At 42.7% G+C, this 22,955-nt stretch overlaps 2 protein-coding genes across 3 annotated transcripts in view; one reads left to right on the forward strand and one right to left on the reverse strand.

Annotated features, from left to right (window-relative positions):
* galnt1 (UDP-N-acetyl-alpha-D-galactosamine:polypeptide N-acetylgalactosaminyltransferase 1) overlaps positions 1 to 15,697 on the reverse strand; it is a 258,714-nt gene extending 243,017 nt beyond the window's left edge. For both annotated transcript variants that reach the window (XM_070881133.1, XM_070881132.1), the window contains exon 1: positions 15,189 to 15,697. The gene's annotated coding sequence lies outside the window, so the exon portion shown is untranslated. The remainder of the gene's footprint in view (positions 1 to 15,188) is intronic.
* Positions 14,767 to 22,955, forward strand: part of ino80c (INO80 complex subunit C) — a 43,004-nt gene continuing 34,815 nt past the window's right edge. The window contains exons 1-2 of the mRNA XM_070881134.1: positions 14,767 to 14,797; positions 19,893 to 20,045. Of these exons, the coding sequence (XP_070737235.1) occupies positions 14,783 to 14,797; positions 19,893 to 20,045 (168 nt within the window). The 5' untranslated portion in view covers positions 14,767 to 14,782. The remainder of the gene's footprint in view (positions 14,798 to 19,892; positions 20,046 to 22,955) is intronic.

The raw sequence follows: 22,955 nt of genomic DNA on the forward strand, positions 1-22,955 counted from the left end.
CTGCCTGACCTGCTGAGTATTTCCAGCATTTTTTTATTCCAGTAAAGAGCAGCTGATTCTACCCAACCAAAAAACTATATTATCCCCCCTATCCCATTGACCACTGCCTCAAGTCCCATTGGATGTAGATTATTCTGGCCCTGTTAGTTATCTAACTGCACTACTCTTATCTGAATCCAACAATTAATATAAATATGTGCCAGGTCTTCCGATGGAATAGTTAATTTTACATGTGCAGACTGCCGACTGCCCATGCTCTGTCTGCCGGCGCAGACACGATGGGCCGAAATGGCCTCCTTCCGTGCTGTAAATTTCTATGATTCTATGTGCACATAAATAGTAAATCTGCCCGTTCTCGTACTCACCTCTGACTTAGTGTATTTTGATTGCCATCCTGGTGCATGCATAACTTTCAAAAAAAAAAGGTAAAAGATACAAACTGAGTGCACCAGTAAAGGAACATATATGAAAGGCACAGAAAGGGAATAAAAGGAAAAAGAGTGGAAGAAAAACAAGAAGCCAAATAAGAGACAAGATTAAAAGCTATAGGAAGCGAGGCAATTTTTTTTTAAATGGCTATTTACTAAGAGGATCAGACAAGTCCTCTATTCTTACTGTGCAGGATAACTGCAGGTACGAGCTCATTACTCTCACCATTTTTGGAATGGTAAAAAGATGTGCATCATTCTCAAGACAGGTGAAAGGCATTAGTAAGTTCAGCTTACCGACCTCAAACTGCTGATGACATTTTTGATGTTCGAAAACTACTGCTGGGAAAGTCATCTGTTTTCTCACATTTAAAGCCTTAATTTTGTGGGTTAAAGCAGATTTGAGATGTTTATTGAAACTGGTTCAAAGCCCAAGCAGCTGGAGACCATTCCTATAGATGATTCGACAATGCCAAATCAGTCACTTCAGCACAGTTAAACTATGATTATACTACTCAGCTTGATCAGTGCAATGTAAAACCATAAATAATTGCCCCACAATGTTCATAAATCCATAGAATGCGGATATACGAATGATCATAAACCTGAAATTTTGCTTCCGAGGTTTGATTAAACTAAATCAATTGATATTTTACATAAAAACATAATAGTTTTGAGCAGGAGTGGGCCATTCTATTACTAGGGGGATCAAGGGGTATGGGGAGAAAGCAGGAATGGGGTACTGAGGTTGCATGTTCAGCCATGAACTCATTGAATGGCGGTGCAGGCTCGAAGGGCCGAAGGGCCTACTCCTGCACCTATTTTCTATGTTTCTATTTGACCCCTCGAGCCTGCTCCGCCATTTAATAAGATCATGGCTGATCTGATCTTGGGCTCAGCTCCACTTGCCAGCCCATAACTCTTCACTCTTTTATCGCTCAAAAATCTGTCTATCTCCGCCTTAAATAATATGTTCAATAACCACACCTCCACAGCTCCCTGGGGCAGAGAATTCCACAGATTTACGACTCAGCGAAGAAATTCCTCTTTATCTCCGTTCTAAATGGGCGACGACCTCTTATTCTTAAACTATGCCTCTAGTTCTAAATTCTTCCCCGCCGCCGCCCCCCCCCCCACCCCCCAAGAGTGGAAACATCCTCTTTGCATCTTCCTTGTCGAGCCCCTTCAGTCTCTTATATTTCAATAAGATCACCTCTCATTCTTCTAACCTCTAATGAGTATAGACCCAACCTGCTCATCTTTTCTTCATCCATCATCTCCAGAATCAACCTAGTGAACCTTCTCTGAACTGCCTCCAATGCAAGTATATCCTTTCTTAAATAAGGAGACCAAAACTGTATGCAGTACTTTAGGTGTGGCCTCAGCAATACCCTGTACAGTTGTAGCAGGACTTCTCTGCTTTTATACTCCATCCCCCTTGCAATAAAGGCCATCATTCCATTTGCCTTCCTGATTACTTGCTGTATCTGCATGCTAACTTTATGTATTTCCTGCACAAGGACCCCCAGGTCCCTCTGTACTGCAGCATTTTGTAGTTTCTCTCAGTTTAAATAATAATTTGCTTTTTTTATTTTTCCTGCCAAAATGAATAACCTCACACTTTCCCACATTATACTCCACCTGCCAAATATTTGCCCACTCACTTAGCCTGTCTATATCCCTTTGCAGATTTGTTGCGTCTTCCTCACAACTTGCTTTCCCACCCATCTTTGTATCATCAGCAAACTTGGCTACATTACACTCAGTCCCTTCATTCAAGTCATTAATACAGATTGTAAATAGTTGAGGCCCCAGCACCTATCCCTGTGGCACCCCACTAGTTACCGTTTGCCAACCTGAAAATGACCCATTTATCCGGACTCCCTGTTTTCTGTTAGTGAGCCAATCCGCTATCCATGCTAACATATTACCCCCAACCCCGTGAGCTCTTATCTTGTGCAGGAACCTTTTATGTGGCACCTTATCAAATGCCTTCTGGAAATCCAAATACACCACATCCACTGATTCCCCCTTATTCCTCCTGGGCAACGTGGAGGCCCCGACCTGCGAGGGAACATCAGCGGCAGGCTGGGGCCATAAAAGGAGCGGTGTGCATTGGCCATGAGCAGCGTGGAGGCATGCCACTACTAGGTACAGCGCGAGCTGGTGCAGGAAGGCTACGGCTGTGAAGAGTGACGTCATCAAAACCCAGGTCGGTGATTGGAGGGTGGGCAGATACAGCAGGAGCAGCGGGGTCAGGGCAAAGGAGTGGCGAGAGACTGTGGAGAGACGTGATCAGGGCCATGGGGAGGCCAAGTTCGGGGCCAGTGGCCCAGGGGAAACACGGACCAGCCCACACTGTAATGTGTGTGCGTGCACGAGGTCCGTGCAGCAGAGCTGGTCTCCAGTTGTCTTGGGTAATCCTTGCCATTGGACCAAGACCTAGCTCGGTCAAGCCTGTGTGGTGCCTGGTGTGCAACGGCCACCCCACATTAAAAAAATGCACACACAGGCATCTTCCACCCTTCAGGATGTAGTTCGGGTCCTTCATTGAAACACCTGTGAACTCGTCCTTTTTTTGGCGTGGAAGTCATCCTCGTTTCAAGGAACTGCCTATGATGATGATCCATCCTGCTCGTTACATCCTCAAAGAACTCCAGCAAATTTCTAAAACTTGATTTCCCCTTCATAAAACCATGCTGACTCTGCTTGACTGTAGTATGCTTTTCCAAATGTCCTGCTACTGCTTCCTTAATAACCGATTCCAGCATTTTACCAATCATCAGATGTTAGGGTAACTCGTCTATAGTTTCCAGCATTCTGTCTCGCTCCTTTTTTTAAAAAAAAATAGGGGCGTTACATTTGCGGCTTTCCAATCCGCTGGGACCTCTCCAGAATCCAGGGAATTTTAGTAAACTACAACCAATGCATCCACTATCTCTGCAGCCACTTCGTTTAAGACCCTAGGATGCAGGCCATCAGGTCCAGGGGACTTGTCCACCTTTAGTCCCATTATTTTACAGAGAACTTTTTCTTTAGTGATAAGTGATTGTTTTAAGTTCCTCCCTCCCTACAGCCCCTTGATTAGCGACTATTGGGATGCTTTTTGTTGATTAACTTCAAAATTAGAACAATTCTTTTTCAAGGTTCCAAACCAGAATATTTGTAAGACTTTACAAAATCTTATACAACAGCATTTCGCGAGATCTCAAAAGTTATTTTCAACAGCGCAGCTGTAGATGCCCAAAGTAATACACATGCCATCTCACTTCAAACAAATGCTATAATGATTTACAAGATTAGTGCAAAAAAACAGATCAGTTCAACCAAATAGAAGCAGATCAAACATTCTAACATCAGCTTACTCATTTATCCCTACATCAAGATTACAAAAATCACAGACCATGACTAAAAGTTCTAATAGTCACTACAGTTAGAGCATAAAGTTTCCACTTTCGGCGCATTTGACAATCCGGGCACAAATTTTACTCAAATTGTGCTAGTTTTATGAATTGAACTTTTTGCTCAAGTTTTCGCTCAAACTCATTTGCATATAACCAAAAACAAGGGGCTAGAAATTCAGGTATTAGCGATTTTGCCCATTTTTGGTAGCGCTATCGCCAGAGATCGCAAAATTCGGCAAACGGTGACCAGTGATAGCGATAAATCCGGCCTTGCATGATGAAATGTGCATTCGAGCCAAAACTGGAGATGAAAAAAAAGCAGATCTTCTGTGTGTGCGTAAATTTTTTTTGTGCCGATTTTTTTCCCCCCTCAGATTTTTTCTTCTTCCCACAATTCTGGTCAGCTGTCAGAGTGCACTTGCGCATGCGCAGTACATCCAGGGCTGAATCAGGTATTTTTCACGGACCAAGCAGCCATGATGGAAGGGAACTCCAGCAGGCAGAGAGCCCAAGGGTTTCGCTGTGAAGCCCTCATTGCAGCTGTGTAAACCAGATGAGGGGAATTTAATAGGAGGGGAGCTGGTAAACCCCTCCCAGCTGTGCGAAAGCCATTGTGGACCAGCGTGGTCTCCTCAGTCGATAATACCAAGGGGGACCATCAACAATGTAGGAAAAAGTTCAATGACCACTACAGGGTTGTCAGAACAAGTAATATTTGTACTGATGCACTCCTTCATTACCTAAATTGTAAATCTGACACATTTTAGTATAGGTAGGCTTAGTGTTGTACTTTATTTGCCAAGAATGATCGTTACACATTAGTAGACTGCTTTTTGACATCTTAAAAGATGTTTCTGCACTTCGATGTCTTCCTCATTAAACACGTGCAACTTCCAGGGCCATTAAACAGAGGACTGTATTAAATGCACACAGTATGGTATAAGTGCTTTGATGGCTATCTGTGTGCACCACAAGAGCCCTCTGGTAACCATTCCAATTGTCATCATTGCAGGGAATGTTGTCGCATAACCACCGGGAGCAGTGGCGCACAGGCGGTGATCCACCCCACGACACTGCCGTTAACAGACCTGGAGGAGTGCGTGTCATCTCTGATTGGTGCCTCAGGGAGGTCAACTACCCATGAGGGTGCTGATCCCCTGTTTGAAAGGGAGGGCAAGTCCTGCAAAATCCAAAGTCCGGGTTGGGGCAGTGTGATGCAGTGTCTGCGGGCTAGGGTTGGGGCAATGTCATGCAGTGTCTGTGGGCTCGGGTTGGGGCGATGCCATGCAGTGTCTGTGAACTACATATAATGTAGTAGTGCCGATCCTTCAAATGAGCCTGTGTTACGTGACCTTCCTCATGTCACCCTGTCCTCTCCCCTGCTGCTAACCACTAATCTGTTGTTTTCTATTTCCAGATGAGGCTGTGCCAAATGCGCCAATGGAAGCCTCCTCCTCAGCCCATCATGTGGGGGGTGCAGGAGAGGCACCACTAAGACACCAAGGGCAAGGAACCTCCATGGAAGGAGGAGACTCCGGAAGCTATTCCGGGTTGGCTGGGGGGGGGGGGGGGGGGGGGAGGTGGCGGGGTGGGGGGAATGCAAAATCGACACCTCTTTTACCTGCGGCGGCCAGTAGCTCTGATCAGGAAAACACATTATTGGGCTTTGCCCATTCCGAGGACTCAGGTCCAAGTGGCGTGCAGCCATGCACTCTCAGGGTTGTAACCCGTATGCTGTCTCTCCGGCGGGTGAGTCGGCTGACAGACAGGCAGAGGCACACCAGGACATGGTGGGACTGTCCAGGGAGAACATCCAGCTCAGCCGACAGCTCCTGGAGGTCTTGGGTACTTTGCCCACAAGCATTGCAGCACTATCGGCAGACACGAGGGAGCGCATGTCTCAGATGGTCATGGCTGTCAATGACCATGCCCAACTGATGTTCTCGACCTTTGGCACTGCAGTCCCCAGTGTCACAGCACCCAGACCCACATCACCTGTGAGTGGCGAGGCTGAGCAAGAGGCTCGCAACGCAGAAGCCGGGCCTTCTATACCCCAAGCTTCGCCATTGTCTATCCCCCTTTTAGAGGAGGACTCTGGCCGCATTGTTGGAAGACGTCTTGGTACTACCTTGGGTAGTCATGGCACGAGAGGGGTGTTAGGAGGAGGAGGGGCCGCAGGTAAAAGACGTCCGGTGCAGAGTTTGTTTTTTTGTTGTTGTTGCTATTTTTTTTTAATTTTAAGTTTCCCAATTCTGTTAAACATTATTGGGAACTTTTAATAACTTAATAAATCTTAGTCAAGTTACTGTATGTTAAATAAATTATTTTGTTCACGTTAACCATTCTTGTGCAGTGTCTCATTTGCAGAATAAGAGGGGGAATAGTCAACATGGTGGTATAGAGTGGGCAGGCAATGGTGAAACATGCCGTTCACTGTTCAAGCAAAGCAATGAAGTATGAGCTGCTGACGTAAGGCTTTTGCTAAGTCCTCCCCCGTGGTGGTGGTAGTAGGGGTGATGGCATGGGTTCATTGCCAGGCTCCTCCCACTCCCCGCCCCCCTCCCTCCTGAGGTGGTCCTGCAATCTCCAATAGCAAATCCTGTCCCTTCATGATGGCTAAGTTATGTAGCATGCAGCACACCACAATGAACTCAGTGACCTGCTGAGGGACATAATTGCAGATAGCCTCCATTCGCAATTAGTTGGCCTTTTTCTTTTAAGCGCATGCGCTGTGCGCACACTGGAAGCCCCGCCCTGCGAGATCAACTTGAGTAGCGCCAGTGCCAGAACGTGCGCATTCTGGAAGAAAACTTAGGATTTTTATTTTCAGCACTGAGGGGCCAAACAAAAAACGGGCATCCAGGTGAGTGAGCGCCATTATTTTTTTTTATTCAGGAAACTTGGGTCCTAAATAACAAAGTTACTTTTAAAAACTACAGAACCGTTTACTAATTCCATTGGTGTACAGTAGGCAGTTTCTTCGTAATAAATTTGTAATATTTTAGGGCCCAGATTTTTGGCTTTCGGGGTTTTTCGGTGAAAACGGTAGCAATACGTGAAATGACTGTTTTTAGGCCGAACTTTCAGCCTTTAGATAAGGGAGACGTTGCACAAGCATTCACGGCGCAAAACACGAGTTTCGGTAACTTTAGTCAGAGGTCGTTTGCGCTGGCGGGGGGGGGGGGGGGGGGGGGAAGGATTCCAAAACACATTCCAAAAATGTTTACAAGACCCTTAACTAAGTAATCACTGCAAAAAAAAAAAAAAACAACTTTAACTTAACTTTTTTTGCAGGTTTTCATACTTACCACTGCTAGCAGGGCTACACCGGCAGGTTTGACCCGTCGCTATTTTAGTCGCGGTGTACGGGTCGGGAGAGTGCCAAAACTCAGACGCAAACGAAATCCTAGTTGTTGCACGTCACCGCATCTCTCCCTGGCGGGACTTGGAAGCGCCTCCGCAAACAATTACCTGAGGATCCCACCCAGGCTTTGCGACTGGGTTTTCGACACGGAGGGTCAAATCGCGGCGAAAACCCGGTCGCAAATCTCTCGAAAATCCATCCCAAAAGCTTTTAAAGAGGTGCTTATTAGTGTTCTTGTGCCTAAAAATAACAATTTTAAGAGCCTCCTTGAGGGCCTGCAAACAGACATAATTAGCGGAAACTCACCATGCTGATTAATTCGTTCTGGGGCATGCCCGGTTTTGCGGCAGATATATTTTTTAACTAGCGCAAGGGATTGTGGGAATTTGATTTGTGATGGATGTAATTAACGCTTGAAATTCTTCAATCATCTGCACTGGTTTGATTGATTTTAAGCGAGTTACCCTGGAAAAACCAGCTCAACTGAGCAGAAACTCCAAGCCTAGGTGTCAAGTCGGTCCTCGGTTATCAATAGAAAAGGGACAGACTTGTTGGGCATAATGGCCTTTTTCTGTTCCTAAAAATTCTTACACTGAAGATCAGAATACATTTTACCTTTGCTACAAATATGCCTAAAATCAGGATGGACAATATAAACTCATCAAGAAGTCTGAATTAAACTATTGCAATTCTGGGGGCAAACAATTTTCAGATAGTGTATGGCATCCTTTTATCAGCCTGCAGTCATTCTGTTAATCTTAATAACGCATACAGATCTACACACCTACCCATTCATTCCTAGAATTAATACTGTCTATTGGTAGACCAAGTTTCCTCTCTCCCTCTAAAGATTCTCTCAGAGTCTCAGGAAATCACAACTATTTTACATATGGGTAGGGAAATATATTTGACAGTTCACAAACAACCTGCATTTATATAGCAGCTTCAACATAGAAAATGTCCTAAGGGGCTTCAGAGAGGAGAAACTGAAGCTGAACAGTAGTAGAAAGGTTGAGAGAGGTATTACCAAAAGCATGGTTGAAAAGTTAGGTTTTCTTGAGTTTTAAAGGTGGAAAGAGAAGGAACAAGTTGGAAGAATTTGAAGAAGTTCCAAAGAGTAGGGCTCAGACAGTTAACGGTTCTGCCATCAAAGGTGGAGCAGAGAGGGGGAAGATACAAGGAGGCCATATAGTTGGAGTACTGAAGGGCATGGAATGGGATTTGAGACCAGAAGTAGTTGCAGAGGTACAGTAGGGCTAGGTCATAGAGAGATTTGTAAACAGGGATAGGTTTTTGAATTTGAAGCATTACATAGAATATACAGCACAGAAACAGGCCATTTGGCCCAACTAGTCTGTGCTGGTGTTTATACTCCATTCGAGTCTCCTCCCATTCCATCTACCTCATCTCACCTTTTCAGCATATCTTTCTATTCCCTTTTCTCTCATGTACTCATCTAATTTCCTTTTAAAAGTATAAAAGCTATTTGCCTCAACCATTTCCTGTGGTAGCGAGTTCCACATTCTAACCACTGAGTAATTTCTCTCGATTTCCCTATTAGATTTATTCGTAACTCCTACACGGCAAGCGAGCCCCAGGTGGGCAGAGGAAACATTTCAAGGACACCCTCAAAGCCTCCTTGATAAAATGCAACATCCCCACCGACACCTGGGAGTCCTTGGCCAAAAGCCGCCCTAAGTGGAGGAAGAGCATCTGGGAGGGCGCTGAGCACCTCGAGTCTCGTCGCTGAGAGCATGCAGAAACCAAGTGCAGGCAGCGGAAGGAGCGTGCGGCAAACCAGACCCCCCACCCACCCTTTCCTTCAACGACCGTCTGTCCCACCTGTGACAGAGATTGTAATTCCCGTATTGGACTGTTCAGTCACCTAACAACTCACTTTTAGAGTGGAAGCAAGTCTTCCGATTTCGAGGGTCTGCCTATGATGATGATGATGTATTTATGGCCCCTCATGGAAGTCAATGAGGGCAAGGCTGCTGGGCAGGATGCCTACATAACAGTGACTACACTTCAAAAGTAATTTCTTGGCATGAGGTGGTTAAAGATACTATATAAATGCACCTTATCTGCAGAGCTTTATGGCAAATATTGAATAACAATTACCAATGGTATTTTTAAATGCCAGCTTTGTATTCTTTATTCAGTTAACATTGCTATTACTAGACTACAATTTGAAATTAAGCCTTGTGATCTTTATTTAGTAGCTTTTTCAAGGAAGTTTTTATGATCCAGAAATTCCATAATTTACAGCACTGCAAAATCTAGGTTTTTCCTATTTTGTGTTGTGTGAAGAATTAGAACTGTGCATATAGAATAGCTGTACTTTAAAAAAAAAATAATTAAGATGTTCATTGCACTTCATTTCATTTTGGGAGAGCACTTCTATTTGAAAAGGTTTCAAATTAAGATATTTGGTGTTCTCAGCAGTTGCATCAAGACAAGCTTATGGCCACCTGTGTAATGTTGTTCACTTCTGCCCTTACCTCACATAAGAACATAAGAAATAGGAGCAGGAGTAGGCCATTTGGCCCCTCGAGCCTGCTGTCATTCAATAAGATCATGGCTGATCTGATCTTGGCCTCAACTCCACTTTCCTGCCTGTTCCCCATAACCTTTGACTCCCTTGTAGTTCAAAACTCTGTCCATCTCCACCTTGAATATATTCAATGACTCAGCCTCCACAGCTCTCTGGGGTAGAGAATGCAAAAAGATTCACAACCCTCAGAGAAGAAATCCTCCTCACCTCCATTTTAAATGAGCGACCCCTTATTCTGAAACTATGCCCCCTAGTTCTAGATTCCCCTACGAGGGGAAACATCCTCTCTGCATCTATCCTTTCAAGCCCCCCCCACCCCCCACAAGAATCTTATACCTTTCAATAAGATCACCTTTCATTCTTCTAAACTTCACTAACTGGCCTATGGTTTCCTGCTTTCTGTCTCCCTTCTTTCTTTAATGGGGTGTTCCAGAATCTGGGGAATTTTGGAAGATTACAACCAATGCATCCACTATCTCTGCAGCCACTTCTTTTAAGACCCTAGGATGCAGGTCATCAGGTCCAGGGGACTTGTCAGCCTTTAGTCCCATTAGTTTGCCCAGTACTTTTTCTTTAGTGATGGTGATTGTTTTAAGTTCCTCCCTCCTTTTTGCCCATTGATTATCTACTATTATTGGGATGCATTTAGTGTCTTCTACCATGAAGTGATATACAAAATATTTGTTCAAAGTCTCTGCCATTTCCCATTATTAATTCCCAGTCTCATCCTTAATTAATCTGGTCTCATTGCACATTACCAGATCTAACATAGCCTGTTCCCTGGTTGGTTCCACAACATATTGTTCTAAGAAACCATCCCGAATACACTCACTTCCTCTGTTGCTTACCCATACCTTTATTTTCATTCTCAACTTCTCTAATACCCTCCCCACTCACTGGCCTCCTCCTAAGCTCAACCCTACAGACTACAAACTCATCCAAAACTTTGCCTACTGCATCCTGTTCTACAGCCCGGTTTGTCCTCACTGCCACCAACTGCCCAACAATTATATATGGAAATTTTACGGCTGGTGAAAACAGCGCAAGGGAATACCCGAAATGAAAAAATATTTATTTTAATTAAATGACTTAAAAGCTTTAATGAGAAGCAATTGGTATGTTAAAGCTGCAGGTTTTAAAAAAAAATTTCAGCACTTTCTGAACAGTGCACAGTATTTGTTTAGAAGTGAGAATTATAAATAATGAATTGGATTTCCATGATAAAAGCTAAATCTGATTGTATTTTAAGGCTGTAGTAATGAACTTTTGTAGCAATTTAAATGACTGAAAGACAATGTTTTCTGAATGGAGGACCCACGTGATCCCTGGTATGCTTCCCCACAGGCTGCATCCCTGGGATCCATGGGCCATTACACTGCCCTCATACTCGCAGCATCAGAGCGCAGATTTTCGCAGAAGGGTTGCCATCAGGTTGGTGCGTATTCTTTTCACAGGTCGGTACGCCGCCGAATGCAATTTTTGGCCTATTGTCTGATGCAGAAGCCTACGAGGAACTGGGTGAGCAGTATGTAACATCGAAATAAAGTTGTCATTCAGGATTTTAACTTCTGCATATATAACCAAAAGGAATCTATTTAGTATCCAGCTTTTAGATGTTTTCCATTAATAATTTAGGTTGGGGTTTACATCAGCAGTAATACCCAATATTACTACTGAATCTACACCAGTGCTTTGTTGGTAAGCACACAGTGCTAAGTGCATTGTTATCTAGTCACATTAAAAGAAGATACAGATTTCCTGAAGGAAATAATTTAATGTTACAAGGGGACAGGCAATATTTCTTGAAAGCTGTCCTCAGGCTTCAAGGCCTTCATTATTTAAACAGATACTGATGATTCAAATGTTGCAATGTGAGTGTGAAAAATGGATGGCCAAATTTGTTCCATGGTTGCCATAGAAACATCAAGCAGCATAAACTCACTTTGCAGCATTTCAATTATCAGTATCCAAATGCTATACAGAAAGTTTCCTGACTGCATACGATTAGAATTCCAAAAACAAGAATATAATTAAAAAACACAATTTTGCTATTTCCTAACAGGCATTTACAACATTGCACAGCAACTCTTAAAATAAAGCCTCCTTAACATTGTACATAACAACACAATAATCTTCTACATTACAAACTGTTACCGTTCTGGTCAAATACAGAAAGTTGCTCACCAGAGCAAGGCACAAATCTCTAATCATTGCAACTTACAAGTGAACAACTATGGAGTTTATTGGTGTCAAATGGCACAAATTGTAGAAACAAGTAATTTTGAACTACAGCCAAATGAAGCAGCTTTGATAAAAGGTGACTGTGTGTGACCAAGACAGATTCAAACAGTGCTGTCCTTGGAGTGCAGCCATTTCAACTACTTATGTGCTGCACAACTGCTGAGATGAAGATGAAAACAAGTTTAAGAGCACCTTAAAACCAGCAGACAGGTGATTTGACACAGAAAACTTATTTCAAAGTGAACAAAAAGTCTCCAACCACACTTTTAAACTGTAACATTGTTTCTGCTGACCTACTGTAGGTAAGATTGATCTCACAACTTTGATACACAAGTTTCAGAACTGTGCTGAATACCCACCAATATAATAGGACTAAAGTATGCCATTCTTCACTACGGAGGTATGGAATTGTAATAGTTTATGCAGCTTCATTTTATTACCATTGCTATAGCACGTTTGGGATATTAACTAATAGAAAATCAGTACAGCTCATTCAATACAACATAATGGAAGTTGTTTAGTGTCTCAACTTAGCTAAAATTTACTTTTAGATTATATATTAGTTTCAATGACTCATTCAGCTTTTACACTAGTGCTCACCCATTGCAGCCTGATCAGAATTAGTCATTGTAACACCCATGAATGAATGATGACAGAATTACCACAGTAAACAGTTGTCATCATTACAAAAAAATGGAACATTTCTGTCATTAATGTCACAATTTAATCTGATTCTAAACTAAAACGTTGACCAAATAAAAAACAAATAGCAATTATATTTCAGTACCCAAAATTCCATACAATAACTGAAAATAAAGCAGCAAAATTCTAAGCATATTTAAAGGACAAGGCAACCTTAGGGAAAGTACTGTTTTGTAATATTTCCATTTATACAGCCCTCTCTGGAGTCCTTTACATCCTGTGTTTCAGCAGTCAAACATGAAGCAAATACAAGGGCAAGATAAGGCACAGGGATACCCTTCAACATCTGCTTCCTAACATTAGTGCCAGTATGATCAGTTCTTGTTTAGACTGATCAAAAGCTGTCTTTTTAACCTCTATCTATATTAACTATCCAATTTGGCTGAAATGAGGGACAAAACAGCTCCAACAAAAAGGAACTCTGAAACTGAAGCGTTAAAAAAATCTGAAATAAATTTTGTGCAAATATTTGCTAATCATGGTACTGTATTTACACATACAGTTTACTTCTTTTTAAAGAAGCTGCCCAATGCAAGTTGAACCTGAATAAATGCACATGGTGTTTTATAATACATGTCAGTGTCACACTTACAAATAATTGATCATGCCAGCCACCATGCTGAGAGTCAAACTTAGATGCACTAATGAGTTTGTTGCTGCTACCCTTGTAAACCATACCAGGGAAACGGGGGGGGGGGGGGGGGGGAGGAGGTGGAGAGGAGAGGAGAGGAGAGAAGAGAAGAGAAGAAAATGAAAAAAAAGTGCAGAAAAGGGTAACTGCAGTTCCGTCTATGTTCAGCTCCAGATAGTGGAAATATTTGCTAAAATGGTTGCATATGCTGTAATGGATCTTAATGCTAACAATTCTAAGTTAGCCAATTAGCGCAACTAGTAAATATATTAAAATGGGACACACTGAATAAATTCAATAAATAACTTGTAATTAGTACAGTATCAAGACCAAATTTATTTAGGATACAGATTGTGTGTCCATTTCCCACATTTGAATTTAAAAATGCATTCTAATGTATTGTGTATAATACCAGCTTTCTGGTTAAACCAATAATCAGAAGTTTAAATGAAAAAAAAAATTATGTTTGTTAACACTAAACAAAACTAACATGTTGTATATTATACTCAATTATTGATATATTCATATGACAAACTTTTAATTCTGGTATAAAGGATCAGCAGAATTAACGCTGATTCAGGAAAACAGAAATAAAGTATTCAACCTGGAAGCAGAATTCAAGCTGCCATCCTGACTCTACTCCATGGTCCTCCTCAATATAATTCTTGCTTCCCTGCACAGTACAGTGAGGCTTACACCCAATTTTAGTCAGATTTTTTACATTTAATATAAAAATTAAAACATGATAATGACTGAATTGGTGGAAATTAAAAATAAAAAAGACCCAAAGGAAAATAGTGGAAGCCCTAAAATATGTTAAAGTGACACTGCCTTAGTAAACAGATGAGTACATTGGTACCATCAGCAACCTCAAAATTATATCTGACTACTCCAATTTCATAACTAAATAAAAGCTTTAAAAAACATTGCAAAAGTTCACACAAGTATAGGATCTACTACCATGCAAATATACCCAATTTCGCCTAGTGGCCATTTTCCAAGTAAGCTATTTTGTGTGTTGCTGGAATTTAGCCTGTCCGAAATACTCAAAGATAGTGGTAACACTCCCCTTATGTCACAAGATATTTTTAAAACTTTACTCTAAACATTGCAAAAGAGTTGTATTGTACTAACATTAATTTAGGCAAAACATTATGAATTCAATTTAACCTATGTGTCACCAAAAAGAAATTGGGATGAAAGAAACTGTTAAAGTAAAATACCCATGATTAAACTCCTCCTCGCCCAGAAAATAAAGTGGTATAGAGTAAGCAGCATCCACCATTATTGTCAACTTCTATTTTTAGCGTATTGCAAAAACGTGTAAACGAAAAAAATGGTCTTTGAAATAAAGCTACTGCACGATGAGGCGACACATCCCGATAACGATTGCAGTTTCGTACTAATTCGTTTACTATATTTGAGCAAAAGGGGTGTAAAAGTTTCAGCTGGAGTTTGATGAAGTCTGAAAAGGTAAGTTAAAACCGGGAACCACTGATCAAAATAAAATCTCTTCCACATCCTAAAAGTATACAGGATATGCCGAAACATATTGCTCAATGTGCAGTCTGCGCGTTAATGGTAAAGTAGGGTCAGGAGAAAGAGGGTACATTAATGTGTGCGTATTACATATAAATACACAGCAAGTCAATCAATTCACGTTACCTAATTGGCTTTAAAGACCATATTCTGAATAACTTCTACGCGTTCCACACCTACTGCATGTCATACACTCAGAACACAAGTTACTAGTTAGTACAAGCTTGGGCGATTTTGTGAGATGAAAAACACGTCCCACTTCCTTTCGACAGCACTCAGCACCAGGTAATGATTGTGCTGTAGCCGGGCCCGGTGTGACACTTACCGCTCTCACTGGGTGTGGGTTGGACGGACTGACTGCTCTCTCTCCTTCCTGTTTAATGACACATCTTCAGAGACCTCACTCCGCAAATCTGAGTTCACAGCGAGCAGGACTTAATCCCCTTGTTGGAAGCGAGCAGCCAGCGAGCTTGCCTTCCTTTCTCAGGGGCTGCTGTTGGATTTGGCTGTTGAAAATGTCCGTATCAGAAGCAGCAGGTCAGAGTCAGGCAGGTATCTATCGGGATCACTCCGCTCGGCGGAGATTACTCTGGGAGGAGAATGCGCTCTGCACAACGGAGAAATGGTGCGAGGAGTGCAGGCACACACCATCCCGCCGTCGGGCTGATCACCGTGGTGACATGAGCCGAGCCGAGGCGAGCTGAACCGTCGAGTGGCGCTGGTGCGACTGGTTGGCTGACGCCGCGCGCCTCTTTGTGACGCGCGGCTCCGCTCTGTGCCGAACCGTTTAGCGTTGAGCTCTCGCGCCCGCCCGCCTTCGCTCGCTCGCGCTACGCCGCTACGCCGCTCCGCCCGATTGGGAAACACAAGTAACGCCACCCGGAAATGAATCCAGAGCGGCGCCATGTACGTCATTACAGAGCGCTGGTGAAGTGCGATGTCTTTATTGCTCAATGCTTTTTTTCCCATGGTGGCTCATGAATTCGTTATAAAAAAAGAGAAAATGCTGCAAATATATATGTCTAGTTTTGTTTCGATCTCTTTGGCATTGGTAGGGGACATTAACAATTCATTAAAAGCCCAGTCACACATATATTACACACGTTCGTACCAGATACGAGAAACTCCAAACACCTAGCCATGTACCGTACAGTCTCAATTCAAATAAAAAGTACAACAACTTGTTATATAACGTCTTTAGCGCATAAAGGCGTCCTAAAACGCTTCAGAAAGTGCTGGAAATCTGAAATAAAGGAGAAAATGTTGGAAATATGTAGCAGGTCTGTCATTATCTATATCTGTAAATATGACCATTGATAGGACCTGAAAAATAAGCAAGGATGTTAGCGTGGAAAAAAAAGAAACAAACAACTTTTTGATGACGTTGACTGACCTGCAAACTGCTTAACATAGGAACAGGAGTAGGCCACTTAGCCTTGCGAGCCTCTTCTGCCATTCAATGAGATAGAAACATAGAAACATAGAAAATAGGTGCAGGAGTAGGCCATTCAGCCCTTCGAGCCTGCACCGCTATTCAATGAGTTCATGCAACTTCAGTACCCCATTCCTGCTTTCTCGCCATACCCCTTGATCCCCCTAGTAGTAAGGACTATATCTAACTCCTTTTTGAATATATTTAGTGAATTGGCCTCAACAACTTTCTGTGGTAGAGAATTCCACAGGTTCACCACTCTCTGGGTGAAGAAGTTTCTCCTCATCTCGGTCCTAAATGGCTTACTCCTTATCCTTAGATTGTGACCCCTGGTTCTGGACTTCCCCAACATTGGGAACATTCTTCCTGCATCTAACCTGTCTAAACCCGTCAGAATTTTCAACATTTCTATGGGATCCCCTCTCATTCTTCTGAACTCCAGTGAATACAAGCCCAGTTGATCCAGTCTTTCTTGATATGTCAGTCCCGCCAACCCGGGAATCAGTCTGGTGAACCTTCGCTGCACTCGCTCAATAGCAAGAATGTCCTTTCTCAAGTTAGGAGACCAAAACTGTACACAATACTCCAGGTGTGGCCTCACCAAGGCCCTGTACAACTGTAGTAACACCTCCCTGCCCCTGTACTCAAATCATGGCTGATGGGTGATCTAACTCCATATTCTTGCCTTTGCCCATATCCCTTAATACCTCTGGTTAACAGAAATCTATCAATCTCAGATTTAAAATTAACAATTGACACAGCATCAACTATTGTTTGCGGAAGAGAGTTCCAAACATCTACCACCCTTTGCATGTAGAAGTGTTTCCTAACTTCACTCCTGAAAGGCCTGGCTCTAATTTTTAGGTTTTGTCCCCAAGTCCTAGATTTGCCAACCAGCGGATATAGTTTCTCTCAGTGCAGAAAAGATTTACAAGAATGGTTTCAGGGACGAGGGACTTCAGTTACATGGATAGACTGGAGAGGCTGGAGTTGTTCTCCTTAGAGCAGAGAAGGTTGTTTGGAGTATTGTTAGAGGTGTTCAAAATCATGAGGGGTTTAGAGAGAGTAGTTAGAAACTGTTTCCATTGACCAGTTAGCCTAATATCTGAAGTTGGGAAAATGCTGGAATCCATTATTAAAGAAGCAGTAGCAGGACATTTGGAAAAGCATAATACAATCAAGCAGGGTCAGCATGGTTTTATGAAAGGGAAATCATGTTTGACAAATTTGCTGGAGTTCTTTGAGGATGTAATGAGCAGGGTGGATAAGGGGGAATCAGTGGACGTGGTGTAATTGGATTTCCAGAAGGCATTCGATAAGGTGCCACATAAAAGGTTACAGCACAAGATAAGAGCTCACGAGGTTGGGGGTAATATATTAGCATGGGTAGAGGATTGACTAACTAACAGAAAACAGAGAGTCGGGATAAATGGGGTTTTTTCTGGTTGGCAAACGGTAACTAGTGGGGTACCACTGGGATCGGTGCTGGGGCGTCAACTATTTACAATCTATATTAATGACTTGGATGAAGGGACCGAGTGTAATGTAGCCAAGTTTGCTGATGATACAAAGATGGGTGGGGAAGCAAATTGTGAGGATGACACAACAAATCTGCAAAGGGATATAGGCAGGTTATATGGGCAAACATTTGGCAGATGGAATATAATATGGAAAAGTGTGAGGTTAACCACTTTGGCAGGAAAAATAAAAAAGCGAATTATTATCTAAATGGAAATTACAAAATGCTGCAGTACAGAGAGACCTGGGGGTCCTTGTGCATAAAACACAAAAAGTTAGCATGCAGGTATAGCAAGTAATCAGGAAGGCCAATGGAATGTTGGCCTTTATTGCAAGAGGGTTAAAGTGTAAAAAAAGGAAGTCCTGCTACAACTGTACAGGGTATTGGTGAGACCACACCTGGAGTGCTGCGTACAGTTTTAATCTCCTTATTTAAGGAGGGATATACTTGCATTGGAGGCAGTTCAGAGAAGGTTCACGAGGTTGATTCCAGAGATGAAGGGGTTGACTTATGAAGAAAGGTTGAGCAGCTTGGGCCTATACTCATCGGAGTTTAGAAGAATGAGGTGTGACCTTATTGAAACATGTAAGATACTAAGGGGGCTTGACAAGGTAGATGCAGAGAGGATGTTTCCCCTCGTGGGAGATATCTAAAACTACGGTTCATAGTTTCAGAATAAAGGGTCGCCCATTTAGAACTGAGATGAGGAGAAATTTCTTCTCTGAGGATCGTAAATCTGTGGAATGCTCTGCCCCAGAGAGCTGTGGAGGCTGGGTCATTCCATATATTTAAAGTGAAGATAGACAGATTTTTGAATGACAAGGCAGTCAAGGATCATGGGGAGCGGGCAGGGAAATGGCGCTGAGCCCAGGATCAGATCAGCCATGATTTTAAATGGCGGAGCAAGCTTGAGGGGTTAAATGGCCGACTCCTGCTCCTATTTCTTATGTTCTTAAGTTCTTATTGGCAGGACACAGAATTAAGGTGATTGGCAGAAGAACCAAAGGCAACATTAGGAAAAACTTCCTTTACATGGCCAGTGGTTAGGATCTGGAATGCATTGCCTGAATGGGTGGTGGTGGCAAGACTCAATCATGGCTTTCAAAAGAGAATTGGATAAGTACCTGAAGGAAGCAAATGACAGGGCTACAAGGAAAGGAAGGGGGAGTGGGACTAGCTAAAGTGCTCTTGCAGTGAGCCAGCACAAGCTCAATGGGCCAAATGGCCGCCTTCTGTGCTGTAACCATTCTATAATTCTATGACCCCTAAATCCCTTTCACCCTCCACTGCTTTTCACCATTTAGAATATACTCTGATCTATCCTTTTTAGGTACTAAAATCCATTTACCAGTTTTGCCCATTCACTTAATCTATTAATATCTCTTTGTAATGTTATGCTTCCATCTACATTGCTTACAATGCTGTTATATAATATAAATGTTAATGTGAGGCCCTTAAAATAATGTAGAAATAGCTAAAATGGTGAAAAGGCAATTGTAGAGTTCTAAGATTGAAATAATCCAATGTCACATAAATTTCTACCAACTCAAAAGCAAAATACTACGGATGCTGGAAATCTGAAATAAAAACAGAACATGCTGGTCAGGCAGTATCTGTGGAGAGAGAAACAGAGTTAACATTTCAGGTCGATGACCCTTCCGTTAACTCTGTTTCTCTCTCCACAGATGCTGCCTGACCTGCTGAGTATTTCAGCATTTTCTATTTTTATTTCTACCAACTCAGTTAGTCACCTGCTACCATTTCGGTTATTTTATTAAGTAAATATAAAAGCATTTAAGCTCTGCTGTACAACTATATTTGGTTGAACCTGTAAATCAAATGCCCCCTTATTAAAGGGGAGCACTAAAACCGACAAATAAACAAATTAACTTTTTAGCACTGTTGTACATTACTTGAACCGAACCACCGGCTAAATTACACAATTTGACATTAAAAGTAAAAATAACTCCCTCCAGACCATTTAAAACCACGCAGTGCGCATGCCTAAAGACCAGAGAATGTTACGTTGTTTTCACGTGTGACGTAATGACGTACTAGTTCCGTTGCCATGGTTTCAGCGCTACGTGAAAAGAATGGCGGCGGTGACCTTGCCTGTGCCTGTGCCTGTGCCTGTGGCGGCTTCGACTCCCACCAAACACCGCAATAAGAAAAGGCCGACAAGTCCGGGGAACAGTGGGGGTGCAGTTGCAAAGAAAAAGAAAATCGGGCAGGTAGTGTTTGTGGGTAATGTTAAGCGCGGAAGCGAATGAGTTAAACGGAGCGCCTAGGCATGTCAACAATGGTGTTACATAAGTTCCTTCAAAATGATCGGCAAATTATACATCTTCAACGTATCAGAGAAGGATGCGTTCGGAGTATGAGCAAATAATGTATGCTTCCAAAAATCCGTCTAAAATTAGAGATTCTGGAATAAAAAGAGTTGAGACAATATACAATTAACTGTTTCTTTTGCGTTTCGAAATACATCCTATCCTGTTAGCATTAGTGATATGAAAGAAATGTTGAGTACGGGGTTGTCAAGTAAGACGTCTTTGGGGTAACCATGTCTTTGGTATCTGTACTTTAGGGAGAAACACTGTCCAGAACCATAAATACAAAGAGTGTACATAATATATATTCTATTTAATCCCAGAAATTATAGGCTTGTTCTCAATCTAGAAATCCAGAAATCTGTAAATTCACTGTGTCAGCTACTTGGTAAGGTGGTGGGGGGGGTGGGGATAAAGAAGAAAAGTTGTATTTTGGGTACTGGAATTGAAAAAAACTGCACAACTGTAGATCAGACTATCCCAAATATATGCTGTAAATATGCAGTGGTTCACAGGCTATATAATCCCAAGCACAGGCAGTGGAAGGAGTGTGCAAACCAGACTCCCCGCTCACCCTTTCCTTCAACCACTGTCTATCCCACCTGTGACCGAGACTGTGGTTCTCGTATTGGACTGTACAGCCACCTAAGAACTCATGCTAAGAGTGGAAGCAAATCTTCCTCGATTCTGAGGGACTGCCTATGATTATGATGAATCCCAAATATTTGCTGTAAATATGCACTGGTTCACAGGCTATATAAAAGAGACCAAATAGTTTTCTTCAACCATCGCTTTTCCATTTAGAAAGGAACAATAAGTCTGACCCTGTTCCCCATTCCACATTGTAGCATCATTGTTTTGTCAGTCATTCCTTGGTATTCATTTCCACTGCTCTATTCCATGTTGTGGTCACAGTGTGTGAAAAAGTAATTTCTGATCATGATCCTAAATTGGCATACACTCTTTCTCTCTTTCCTGTGCTGCCTCCCCTCCCTTCACTTGTGGACCGTGGCAAATTACCTGCACCACATGTTTCTGGGTTCCATTCATGGTTCAGCTACCTGGCTGATTTTGACTGGGATTAATCCTTACAAAAGAGCATAAGAAATGGGAGCAGTAGTAGGCCATTTGGCCCATTGAGCCTGCTCTGCCATTCAATAAGATCATGGCTGATCTGATCATGGACTCGACTCCACTTCCCTGCCTGCTACCCATAACCTTTGACTCCCTTATCGCTCAAAAATCTATTTCCACCTTAAATATATTCAATAACCCAGCCTCCACAGCTCTCTGGGGCAGAGAATTCCATAGATTTACAACCCTCAGAGAAGAAATTCCTCCTCATCTCAGTTTTAAATGGGCGGCCCCTTATTCGAAGACTATGTCGCCTAGTTTTAGTTTCCCCTCTGAGTGAAAATATCCTCTCTGCATTACACCTTGTCGAGCCCCCTCATTATCTTACATGTTTCAATAAGATCCCTTCTCATTATTCTGAACTCCAATGTGTATAGGCCCAACCTACTCAACCTATCCTCATAAGTCAACCCCCTGATCTCCAGAATCAACGTAGTGAACCTTCTCTGAACAGCCTCCAATGCAAGTATGTCCTTCCTTAAATATGGAGACCAAAACTGTATGCACTACTCTAGATGTGGCCTCACCAATACCCTGTACAGTTGTAGCAGGACTTGTCTGCTTTTATACTCTATCCCCCTTGCAATTAAGGCCAACATTCCATTTGCCTTCCTAATTACCTGCTGTACCTGCATGCTAACTTTTTGTGTTTCACGTGACTCCCCGGATGTTTCCAGTAGAGTGGACAAGTGATAACCAGTTGATGTGGTGTATTTGGACTTTCAGAAGGCTTTCGACAAGGTCCCACACAAGAGATTAATGTGCAAAGTTAATGCACATGGGATTGGGGGTAGTGTGCTGACGTGGATTGAGAACTGGTTGGCAGACAGGAAGCAAAGAGTAGGAGTAAATGGGTACTTTTCAGAATGGCAGGCAGTGACTAGTGGGGTACCGCAAAGTTCTGTGCTGGGGCCCCAGCTGTTTACATTGTACATTAACGATTTAGACGAGGGGATTAAATATAGTATCTCCAAATTTGCGGATGACACGAAGTTGGGTGGCAGCGTGAGCTGCGAGGAGGATGCTATGAGGCTGCAGAGTGACTTGGATAGGTTAGGTGAGTGGGCAAATGCATGGCAGATGAAGTATAATGTGGATAAATGTGAGGTTATCCACCTTGGTGGTAAAAACAGAGAGACAGACTATTATCTGAATGATGGCAGATTAGGAAAAGGGGAGGTGCAATGAGACCTGGGTGTCATGGTACATCAGTCATTGAAGGTTGGCATGCAGGTACAGCAGGCGGTTAAGAAAGCAAATGGCATGTTGGTCTTCATAGCAAGGGGATTTGAGTACAGGGGCAGGGAGGTGTTACTACAGTTGGACAGGGACTTGGTGAGTCCACACCTGGAGTATTGTGTACAGTTTTGGTCTCCTTAACTTGAGGAAGGACATTCTTGCTATTGAGGGAGTGTAGCGAAGGTTCACCAGACTGATTCCCGGGATGGCGGGACTGACATATCAAGAAAGACTGGATCAACTGGGCTTGTATTCACTGGAGTTCAGAAGAATGAGAGGGGATCTCATAGAAACGTTGAAAATTCTGACGGGTTTAGACAGGTTAGATGCAGGAAGAATGTTCCCAATGTTGGGGAAGTCCAGAACCAGGGGTCACAGTCTAAGGATAAGGGGTAAGCCATTTAGGACCGAGATGAGGAGAAACTTCTTCACCCAGAG

This window comes from Pristiophorus japonicus, chromosome 5 (assembly GCF_044704955.1).
Source record: "Pristiophorus japonicus isolate sPriJap1 chromosome 5, sPriJap1.hap1, whole genome shotgun sequence".
Taxonomy (NCBI): domain Eukaryota; kingdom Metazoa; phylum Chordata; class Chondrichthyes; family Pristiophoridae; genus Pristiophorus; species Pristiophorus japonicus.